The 12,137-nt window shown below is 47.4% G+C and overlaps 1 protein-coding gene across 1 annotated transcript in view; it reads left to right on the top strand.

Annotated features, from left to right (window-relative positions):
• LSAMP (limbic system associated membrane protein) overlaps positions 1-12,137 on the top strand; it is a 1,007,988-nt gene that overhangs the window by 656,066 nt on the left and 339,785 nt on the right. The window contains exon 3 of the mRNA XM_082245475.1: positions 4,699-4,824. Coding sequence (XP_082101601.1) covers positions 4,699-4,824 — 126 coding nt within the window. The remainder of the gene's footprint in view (positions 1-4,698; positions 4,825-12,137) is intronic.

Below are 12,137 nucleotides of genomic sequence, written 5' to 3'. Positions count from 1 at the left end.
GTCTTTCAGGGGTCATTGGGAAAATGCCCCTTTTATTGGTGGTGATAGGTGGAAAGAATGCCCCCCTTACAGGAGTGGCTGGAACGACACCTCTGTAGTCATGCTGCTGGCTCTGCCAAGTGTCCTGGACTTGGAAGCATGCAGGCACCATCAGATGGAGGTCAGTTAGCCACAGCCCAAGGAACCCCTAGCCAACCCTGGAGGAACCCGATTTGAGAATGGCTGCTCTAACTGAAAGGTCCCTCCCAGTATTATTATATGCATTTTCTTCTGGCCAGTAACATGGCATGCTTAGTCCTTCCCAGGGCTTTTTTTCTCAGTGAATAGGTGCCGGAACTCCCCCTTTTCAAGTCACCCCTTGTCTCCGCCCCTACCCACCTCCGAGCACCGTTTCTTGGTTCCACCCATTACCCACCTCCGAAGACCACCCCTTTTAGATAATACAGTAACATTTGTGGTACTAACTAATTTGTATTGAGCTTGTTAATGATAACAAGAAAAGCAGTAGATTAGATCCCCTGCAGCCAGCAACAATGGACCACTCACAACAAAACACCCCCCTCCCTGGCAGCAACAACAGATCTCCTTGCAGCCAGCATCAGCAGACCCTCTTGAAGAATAGATCCCCCCCAGCAACAATGGACCACCTACAAGAAAATACCACCCCCTTCCTCAGCAACAATAGACCCCCAGAAGCAACAATAGACCTCTTCCTCAACAGTAGATCCCTCCCAGAAATGACTGACCCCCCAGCAACATGAGACCCACCCTTAGCAACAATAGATCCCCTGCCAGCAACAACAGATCTTCCCAGCAACAGACCCCCCTGCAATAATAGATTCCCTCCAGTGACAATAGATCCCCAGCAACCAGCATTAACAGACCCTGCAGCACACCTCCAGCACCCCTTGCCATTACATACATTCAGTCCTGGAGGTGCCGGAACTGTGTTCCCCCGCGTTCCCGCTGAAAAAAAGCCCTGGTCCTTCCTGGCAGTAGATGGTCCTGGATGAAAAGGGCTGGTTTGATGACCACACAGTGCCTTATTTGAGTGGCGTGGCCATGGCACCCTGCACCCAGTCTTTTCTCAATCTAGCTGGTTGTGTGGCACTGCGTGACATTCTCACTGAAAGACTGTGGACATCTTATGGTTGAAAAGAGGTACTGCAGAGATAGCTTCAGATTGAGGGTGAACATTGCAACCTAAGCGGACAACCCCCCCCCCCCCCCCCCCCGCTTTCACACAGCACACAGGAACAGAGCTGAGGCTGTCAATCACAGGCTGTGTGCTGGAGCTCCCTCCCCTATCACCTTTTTATCTGTTGGTGTCAGGAAATCTGATAGCAGAGGAAGGAAGCAGCAGACAGAAATGCTAATTAGTGCTCTGGATTGAGACAAGTACACACTATAGGTGGATATTCTTTGTTCATATTTCAACCACTTTAATATTGGGAAATGATTTGCTTAAATTTCTTAAAGCAGCACATACTTGAAGAGCTTTTGGTTGGCCTCGCACGGCAGATAACTCTAGTCCAATAAATACAGTATAAAGAATGGGGCAACGCTGACCTTTGAAATGAAATCAGTTCTCTTTTACTCTTTCCCGCGAGTAAAGTGCGGCAAACGGCTGTACAAAGGTTACGGTTATATAAAGCTCCATGCGGTGACACGGCCCGCTCCCTCCGCAATAAAAATGATGTTCGCTAATGTTTGCTCTCCCCGTCGGCCCGCCATTCTTGGGATTTAGATATTATAAATTGAAAAATACTTGTTTTTTTAATACTGAGGATAAGAGCCGCTCGGAACAACCAGAACTCAGAGACACTTCATCCCCCCCCCCCCCCCCCCCCCCCGCTGCCTTCTTCTCTTCTCATCTCATTAGAAGACGCGGAGTACATCAGAGGTCTTCAGCCGCAGAATGAAATGTTCAGTAGAGATGGAGCACCCATTAAGAGAGAAGATTGGCTTAAAGTGGACCTTCAAGTAGCTTCTCCATCAATAAACTCCTGACGTGTCACAATAAACAGCAACATTGTACAAAAAAGAAAAAAATTCTATCTTTTATTACTAAAATAGTATTAAACACTGTGTTTTGTAGCTTAACACAATGAGCGCAATAACATAAACATCCCCTAGTAAACTATTTGGTAAAATGCTTACCCCAGATAAGGTATTTATCGGCGTATAACACGCACCTAAATTTTAGGAGAGAAATTTCAGGAAAAAAGTCTCACCAGTGCCCACGAATGCAGCCTCCTCATCAGTGCAGTGCCCACGAATGCAGCCTTCTCATCAACGCAGTGCCCACGAATGCAGCCTCCTCATCAGCGCAGTGCCCACGAATGCAGCCTCCTCATCAGCTCAGTGCCCACGAATGCAGCCTTCTCATCAGCGCAGTGCCCACGAATGCAGCCTTCTCATCAACGCAGTGCCCACGAATGCAGCCTCCTCATCAGCGCAGTGCCCACGAATGCAGCCTCCTCATCAGCGCAGTGCCCACGAATGCAGCCTCCTCATCAGCTCAGTGCCCACGAATGCAGCCTTCTCATCAGCGCAGTGCCCACGAATGCAGCCTCCTCATCAGCGCAGTGCCCACGAATGCAGCCTCCTCATCAGCTCAGTGCCCACGAATGCAGCCTCCTCATCAGTGCAGTGCCTACGAATGCAGCCTCCTCATCAGCGCAGTGCCCACGAATGCAGCCTCCTCATCAGCGCAGTGCCCACGAATGCAGCCTCCTCATCAGCACAGTGCCCACGAATGCAGCCTCCTCATCAGTGCAGTGCCCACGAATGCAGCCTCCTCATCAGCGCAGTGCCCACGAATGCAGCCTCCTCATCAGCGCAGTGCCCACGAATGCAGCCTTCTCATCAGCGCAGTGCCCACGAATGCAGCCTCCTCATCAGCGCAGTGCCCACGAATGCAGCCTTCTCATCAGCTCAGTGCCCACGAATGCAGCCTCCTCATCAGCTCAGTGCCCACGAATGCAGCCTCCTCATCAGCGCAGTGCCCACGAATGCAGCCTCCTCATCAGCGCAGTGCCTATGAATGCAGCCTTCTCATCAGTTCAGTGCCCACGAATGCAGCCTCCTCATCAGCGCAGTGCCCACGAATGCAGCCTCCTCATCAGCGCAGTGCCCCCGAATGCAGCCTCCTCATCAGCGCAGTGCCCACGAATGCAGCCTCGCCAGCACAGTGTCCATCGTTGCAGCCTCGCCAGAGTAGTGCCCATACTTGCAGCCTCGCCAGCGCGGTGCCCATAGTTGAAACCTCGCCAGCACAGTGCCCATAGTTGCAGCCTCGCCAGCGCAGTGCCCATAGTTGCAGCCTCGCCAGCGCCATTGATTCTATCTGGATCACTTTTTAAAAAGTCCAGGAAACAGCGCAGAGATGTAGAAGGGGGCAGGCAGGGCCGAGGAGAAGGAAGGACGCGCTATCCTCGGAAGTCCCGGCGCCTATGATAGACGGCATAGGAGGCGGGTCTTCGGATGACAGCGCGTCCTTCCTTCTCCTCGGCCCCGCCCGCCCCCTTCTACATCTCGGCGCTGCTTCTTGGACTTTTTTTTTTTCATATCGGCGTATAACACGCACTGCTGCTTTTTCCTCCTTTTTTAGGAGGAAAAAGTGAGTGTTAAATGCCGATAAATACGGTAGTTGCCAACATTTGAAAAAAATTTCCAGGGACACTTTGCAGCACAGCTATCAATCACTTGCCACACCCACTTCCATGAAGCTCCGCCCACTCCGCATAATTAATCTATGCCTACTTGTCATCAGATTATAGGGTCTACTCAATAAAGAGAGAATTACAGGAAATTGAAAAGGGAGGTGCACATACAGTATAATGAATTATATCATAAGTGACACATGCTCATTGAAAACGCTTTGGTTACATTTGCCCTCCCTTAAGGCTGAAATTGTCATTTAAAACGGTTCTTTCAATATATGCTTTTCCAAGTTTTAATGCATACCATTATTTTTGTAAGCGAAGCCTTGCACTCATAAATCCTACGTTTATTTTTGATGAAGGGTAGTAGGTGCAGAATAAGTTTCCAATGGTCCTTGTAGTCCTATGTGCAGAATATGTTCATCCCCTGCAAGGGGCAAGTAGAGTCCATCAGCACTTCCGGGTGACGGCCCTTCTCTGCAGTAATTGTGTTGTAGATCGGAAAAATGGGACTTGCTTTGTGTTCATTGCATATATTTTTGCTAAAGTCATAGGTTTTCTGTGAAGTATGCCCTTTACAAAAAGGTATCGACCTTCCTTGTCAGAACGGGTATCTAAGATTTGGAAAGGAAAATGCTTAGCGAAGAGGATAGAAACCCCCTTGGACTTTGATACGTGATTGGTCACGTGTAGGAAAGTTGGGTAGTGAGAGCTGGAAAGTTTTGGGACAGAATCAGTTCTAAAGTAATTGATAGGATTGTTGTAGGGATCGAGATAAATACCACTATGTGAGTGGAGGTTTGAAGATGATGGAAATTAGGTCACTAATATATCCTTATACTATGTAGTCATGTAGCTCCACAGGAAGAATGGGAGCCAATAGGCGTACATTCATTACTGTACAAATCCTTTGTCTGACATCTAATATTTCTGCATACCCAACTCAATAGCTGGAGTTATCTTTTAAATGTATTGTTTATGTCAGCATTAGCATCGCTAACCCTCATTTGCCATGTTGTGTTCCTTTTCACAGTTCCACCAAAGATCTCCAACATCTCCGCAGACATCACTGTGAATGAAGGCAGCAACGTGACTCTGGTGTGCATTGCCAATGGCCGCCCCGACCCCATCATCACCTGGAGGCACCTCAACCCCACAGGTCAATTTTACATTTTTTTGTATATTTACCTATGAACTGTGCTATGGACAGACCTCTGTCTCTGAGGTCATCTTCATGTTGGTCATACGGGAAGTGCTGCCACGTTTTTGAGTCTCTGTGGCAGCACCTCAAGAAGCTGTCCATTTCAGATCAGCAACACAGCCCTGTGGTCTCCTCTGATAGTTAATGAGCTGTGTGCTATAAATCACTGACCAACCCCTTTCTGTAAGTTGGAGGAACTTCCTTCCTGGGGATCTATTGTTTCTAGAAGAATCTACTGTTGCTGGGGAACTCTTTTGTTGCTTGTGGGGATCTATTGTTGCTGGGGTGTGTTTCTTGTGAGGGGGGGGGGGTAGTTGTTGCTCTGGGAGGGATCCACGGTTGAGGGCGAGATCTACTGATGCTGTATGATGGGAGATCTATGGTGGGGGTCTATTGTTGCTGGGAGGGCCTATTGTTTCTGATGGAATCTATTGTTGCTGGCTGCAGGGGATCTATTTTACTGCGTTTTGTATTATCATTAAGAAATTCCATACAGATGACTAAGGGTCCATTCACACTAGCGCGACTTGTCAGGCAACTTGGTCGCCTGACAAGTCACGGTCGGTTGCTCGCCATTGAATAGTACAGGACCCGTTCTAATAGGAGCGACACGACTTAGATAAAGGGTCCTGTACTACTTTGGGGCGACCTGGAGGCGACTTGCATTGACTTCAATTATATGAAGTCCGTAAAAGTCGCGCCGAGGTTGCGGTGCACGCTGTGCACCGCGACTTCACAGGTCGCCCCACAAAGTCGTGTCGCGCCAGTCTGAATGGGCACTTAGCAATACAAAATGATACTTGATTCTGTGTTCTCCAAAAGGAGCGGTACTCAGAGGTAGGTTGGGTGAACCAAGAGATGATGTTCAGAGGTGTGTAAGGGCGGAGATGAGGGGTGACTCAGAAGGGAGGTATACCTGAACCTATTTTCTGAAAAAAATCAAAAAAAAACCCTGGGTATACATGCACTCAATTGGAAATGCATAGATTAGTACTCTACACTGCTGGGAAGGAAAAAGGGGCTTATTACCTGTCCGTTACCTGCATACAGTAATTCAAAGGAGCAATTGTGACTACAAATAATTGAAACCTTTGCAGTCTCCAAAAGATGTTATTCTAATTCAGGATTGTACAAAGACTGACAGGGTCTCTTTAATGACATCATTACGGTTGATAGGGGCAGATCTAAATAGAGTTTTACCAGTAACCCTCCTAGTGGGGTTGACCAGATCACTTTGTTCAGTGGATTGAACAATTTTTTTGTGGTTATTTGGGAATTCACAAATCCCCTTATTCATGTAAAATCTTGGTTTTACCAAAACAATCTCTCATGTCTTGTCAGAGATCTGTTGCAACATTGTTGCCTCCTATAGTGATACTTACTTGTTGATTTCCACAATTTTCTATACTCGCCAAAATGCCTTGGAGGCAGTAGAAATAGGTGGTTGACTTTTACCGTCCTCTGACTGCCTGCCTACAAGTGGATATAGCGGCCACTCAGATCTGTTCACAATGCCTTGGCACTTCACTTTATGGTTCAGCAATTTTTTTTTGTTGCGCTAGGCCAGGGGTAGGCAACCGTGGCTCTCCAGCTGTTGTAGAACTGCAAGTCCCATAAGGCACTGCAAGACTCTGACAGCCACAGGCATGCCACCCCAAGGCAGAGGCATGATGGGATTTGTAGTTTCAGCACAGCTGGAGAGCCAAGGTTGCCTACCCCTGCACTAGGCAGACGTTCTTCTCTTCCCAGGGGCGCCAATTGAAGTCAATGGGGGCCACACCTCAACCATGTGCCAAACAGTTGGCACATAGTTGCAGCACGGTATTCATTGTAAAAACCCCAAGGTAGAATGAGATCTGCTTCTCTTTGACTTTTTGTGCCCCCCATTGATGGTTGATGCTTGATGTAAGCTACCGCCATTAGGTTGTCTGCCTGAATCCTGGTAAGGTGGCCTCATAGTCGAAATATCCAGTGTTGCAAGGAAAAATATATAATTTTTGACCTTTCTGTAAAACATTTTTTTTTGGAGTACGTTACAGGACACCTGATCATAGGCTTGGCTCATAGATTTACAGTCCAGTGCTAGAAATGGGGAAGTCCTTTCTCCTAATGTCTTGTAAGGTGCTCACAATGGATGCCACCTTGTCATCGTAAGGAGGGCTTGTTCACAAACTTGGCAGTTTTTTAAGTCCAGGTCTTACAGAGGAATGGTGACGAGCCAGGCTTGGTCTTGGACTTGGATGTCTAAGAGAACTCTTTTTATTCTCAGGAACCAAAAGTTGGGGCTATTCTTTCTTCTGCTGGGGTTCCCCCATAACTTGCTTAATGTACATTTCCAAGGAGTCAACAAATAGGCATTGTCCTTTATAAGGTGTACTATGGACAGGACCAGTACATTGAGTTCCACCCAAGGTAGAATGAGATCTGCTTCTCTCTGACTCCTTATGCTCCATTGACGGTTGATGTAGGCTACTGCCATGACATTGTTCAATAAAATCCTGGTCAGGTGGCCTCGTAGTCAAGAGATCCAGTGTTGCAAGGACAACCAGATTACCCTGAGTCCCATGGAAATGGGAAAAAAAATCCAGAGGAGGCCGTATACTTTCTCAGTTATGCTGCATCAGACTTTTCTAAAGCTCTTATGCCTCTGTCGCTGTTTTGAAAGATATTTTTAAAAACATTGGTGAAGATTACTGAACTGAGCTTAATGCGAGTCTGAAGGGAATGAGCTGGTCCCGATATTTTTCATCCCTTGTGTTAATTTCTCTCAGTGTCTCTGGCTGTAATGAGTTGAGAATCTTTAATACCGGGAGTTTAGGTGGTAATGAAACCAACCTGTGGCTCGGCGCTTATGCGTTTTATGACATTTCCTAAATTCTGCCCGTTGGAACATTTTTGAAAAATGAGCTGCTAAAGCGAGTTACAGGTCCTCTTAGTCACCCAGTCAGGAGGCATTAAAATGTCAAACTATGTGGATAGTTAATTAATATTTTCTTTGGAAATAATATGCTTCTTTGGCAGTGCAAGTCACAGGCTGCCTTCTCTTAGCCAGCAATAACCCTTTATTGTATAATGCATTGGATCAGTAACTGTCATGTGTGTACATACCCAGTGACAGCAACACTATCTGATAATGTACAGTAGGGAGTGTACAGAGGGAGTGTGCAGAGGGAGTGTACAGAGGGAGTGTACAGAGGGAGTGTACAGAGGGAGTGTACAGTAGGGAGTGTACAGAGGGAGTGTGCAGTAGGGAGTGTGCAGTAGGGAGTGTACAGAGGGAGTGTGCAGTAGGGAGTGTACAGAGGGAGTGTGCAGTAGGGAGTGTACAGAGGGAGTGTGCAGTAGGGAGTGTACAGAGGGAGTGTGCAGTAGGGAGTGTGCAGAGGGAGTGTAAAGAGGGAGTGTGCAGAGGGAGTGTACAGTAGGGAGTGTACAGAGGGAGTGTGCAGTAGGGAGTGTGCAGAGGGAGTGTACAGAGGGAGTGTGCAGAGGGAGTGTGCAGAGGGAGTGTGCAGAGGGAGTGTACAGAGGGAGTGTGCAGTAGGGAGTGTGCAGAGGGAGTGTACAGAGGGAGTGTGCAGAGGGAGTGTACAGAGGGAGTGTGCAGAGGGAGTGTGCAGAGGGAGTGTGCAGAGGGAGTGTACAGAGGGAGTGTACAGAGGGAGTGTGCAGTAGGGAGTGTGCAGAGGGAGTGTACAGAGGGAGTGTACAGAGGGAGTGTGCAGAGGGAGTGTACAGTAGGGAGTGTACAGAGGGAGTGTGCAGTAGGGAGTGTGCAGAGGGAGTGTACAGTAGGGAGTGCACAGTAGGGAGTGTGCAGAGGGAGTGTACAGTAGAGAGTGTACAGAAGGGAGTGTACAGTAGGGAGTGTACAGAGGGAGTGTACAGTAGGGAGTGTACAGAGGGAGTGCACAGTAGGGAGTGTGCAGAGGGAGTGTACAGTAGGGAGTGTACAGAGGGAGTGTGCAGAGGGAGTTTACAGTAGAGAGTGTACAGTAGGTAGTGTACAGAAGGGAGTGTACAGGAGGGAGTGTACAGAGGGAGTGTACAGTAGGGAGTGTACAGAGGGAGTGTACAGTAGGAAATGTACAGAGAGAGTGTACAGAGGGAGTTTACAGTAGGGAGTGCACAGAGGGAGTGTACAGAGGGAGTATGCAGGGGGAGTGCGCAGGGGGATTGCATAAAGGGAGTACATAGATGGAGTTTGCAGAGGGATTTCAAAGAAGGAGTGTGCAGAGGGAGTATACAGAGGGAACTCACAGAGGGAGCGCGCAGAGGGAGAGCACAGAGGGAGTGCACAGAGGGAGTGTACAGTAAGGAGTGTACAGAGGGAGTGTACAGTAGGGAGTGTACAGAGGGAGTGTACAGAGGGAGTGTACAGTAGGAAATGTACAGAGAGAGTGTACAGAGGGAGTTTACAGTAGGGAGTGCACAGAGGGAGTGTACAGAGGGAGTATGCAGGGGGAGTGCGCAGGGGGATTGCATAAAGGGAGTACATAGATGGAGTTTGCAGAGGGATTTCAAAGAAGGAGTGTGCAGAGGGAGTATACAGAGGGAACTCACAGAGGGAGCGCGCAGAGGGAGAGCACAGAGGGAGTGCACAGAGGGAGTGCACAGAGGGAGTGTACAGTGGGAGTGTACAGTAGGGAGTGTACAGTAGGGAGTGTACAGAGGGAGTGTACAGAGGGAGTGTACAGTAGGGAGTGTACAGAGGGAGTGTACAGAGGGAGTGTACAGAGGGAGTGTACAGTAAGGAGTGTACAGAGGTAGTGTACAGAGGTAGTGTACAGTAGGGAGTGTACAGAGTGGACAGCTCTACTGTTTCCCTGCTGGAGGGGTTTTTGCCACATGTTGGATTGGCCCGCATAGCAAGCAGGAAACTGATATATAGTGGATATTTTCAATACAAGAATGACCTGTCACCATCATCACTCTTTCATATTGAAAGTGAGAAGATATTTGATGCCTCATGGCTACTATCCAGGATCTCCTGAGGAAGCTGCTTAACGAAACGCGTAGCGATCCATTGGTGTCTACACATTAGAATCCATATTGGCCCGGACACGGGAGGTCATTCGTTTCTGTGATCCACAGACACCAGACCCTGGCACACGATGGGCAACTTATGGGTTATTTTGCTGTAGGAGCATGCTGTTTAGAACCTTCATGCATATCATTCATGGTATGGTTTTGATGAATATTTGATTATGTTGTTTATAAATAAATGTAGTATTTTTATATATAATTGAGTACTGATTTTTATGGGATTACCGGTGGCTACCTTGGTTTTTCTCTTCATACTTGCATTCATTGGCTGGCTGTGGTGCCACCACACACAGGGTGACGTCTCCATCGTATATACATTTCAGATCTATAACTTTTCATTTGACCTTCACAGTAAAAACCAATAAAATACTTTTTATGCCAACATCGGAGTACTTGACTATTTCAGGTGCTTGCGAGAACGCAACATATTTTTTTGCATTCTCTGCAACTTGTCATCACAAATTTGAGGATAATTAATAAATAAGAAGCTTACTAGAGCCTGGAGAGCAGGAACAGGTTGATCGATGACATCACGCATAAATGAGAATATTATTAAGTCATCATGTTAGGAGAGGGAAGCGGGTTGTTTCTGGTTCACCGTCTTTGTCCTCTTCTGTTTCCTAGTAAATAAGGAAAATGAAGACTAATGGGGAGGCGTACTTCCTCAATGCATCATTAGCTGACTGCTTCACGTGCCCTGAATTCCCAGGATGGGGGGTGGGGCGCTCTCTGCTAAAAGGGGCCGGCGACACTTCTGCGCTCAGAGCTGATGTTTTATAAGTTATATACAGCATCGGAATCATTATATTTAATTGTGGGTTCAATTCACAAAGCGAACGCTGCAGGATTTAAATGTACAAGCAAAATTTGAAAAACTTTGCTACCTTTGGAAAAGTCCCTATTGGACAAAACGCATCAGGTGGGAGGGCTGTGACGTCACCGCGCTGGGCGGAGCTCGCTGTGAGTGAGTGCTTGTCTACCGACAGTGACAGGAGCAGTACCGGGACAGGATCCCCCCCTCCCCAAGACATACACTATATTACCAAAAGTATTGGGACGCCTGCCTTTACACGCACATGAACTTTAATGGCCTCCCAGTCCAAGAGACATCTCCATATAGCAAAGAGACAGCCCAATCTAGCAAAGAAACAGCCCAATTAAGCAAAGAGACATCCCCTCCAGCAAAAAGAAATTTCCAATCCAGCAAAGAGACATTTCCTCCAGCAAAAAAAAAAAACAGACCAATCCAGCAAAGAGGCATCCTTATTAAGTGAAGAGACATCCCCTCTAGCAAAGAGAAATCCCAATCCAGCAAAGAGACATCCACTCCAGCAAAAACAAAACAGCCCAATCCAGTAAAGAGACATCTTTATATAACAAAAAGACATCCCCTCCAGCAAAAAGACATCCCAATCAAGCAAAGAGACATCCCCATCCAGCAAAGAGCACTACCATCCAGCAGCAAGATATCCCAGCCCAGCAAAGAGACATCCCCATATAGCAAAGAGTCATGCCAGTCCAGCAAAGAGACATCCCCATCCAGCAAAGAGACACTACCATCCAGCAACAAGACATCCCAGTCCAGCAAAGAGACATCCCCTTCATCAAAGATACATCCCAGTCCAGCAAAGAGACATCCCCTTCAGCAAAAAAAAGAAAAAAAGAGAAAGCCCAATCCAGCAAAGAAACATCTTAATATAGCAAAGAGACAGCTCAATCTAGCAAAGAAACAGCCCAATCCAGCAAGGAGACATCCCCTCCAGCAAAGATAAATTTCCAATCCAGCAAAGAGACATTTCCTCCAGCAAAAAACAGACCAATCCAGCAAAGAGGCACCCTTAGATAGCAAAGAGACATCCCCTCTAGCAAAGAGATATCCCAATCCAGCAAAGAGACACCCCCTCCAGCAAAAAGACATCCCAATCAAGCAAAGAGACATCCCCATCCAGCAAAGAGCACTACCATCCAGCAGCAAGATATCCCAGCCCAGCAAAGAGACATCCCCATATAGCAAAGAGTCATGCCAGTCCAGCAAAGAGACATCCCCATCCAGCAAAGAGACACTACCATCCAGCAACAAGACATCCCAGTCCAGCAAAGAGACATCCCCTTCATCAAAGATACATCCCAGTCCAGCAAAGAGACATCCCCTTCAGCAAAAAAAAGAAAAAAAGAGAAAGCCCAATCCAGCAAAGAAACATCTTAATATAGCAAAGAGACAGCTC

The sequence above is a fragment of the Pelophylax lessonae genome, assembly GCF_965119305.1.
Source record: "Pelophylax lessonae genome assembly, chromosome: 2".
Lineage (NCBI taxonomy): Eukaryota > Metazoa > Chordata > Amphibia > Anura > Ranidae > Pelophylax > Pelophylax lessonae.
The sequence above is the reverse complement of the archived record's forward strand: the minus strand, read 5'-3'. Positions and strand labels throughout refer to the sequence as shown.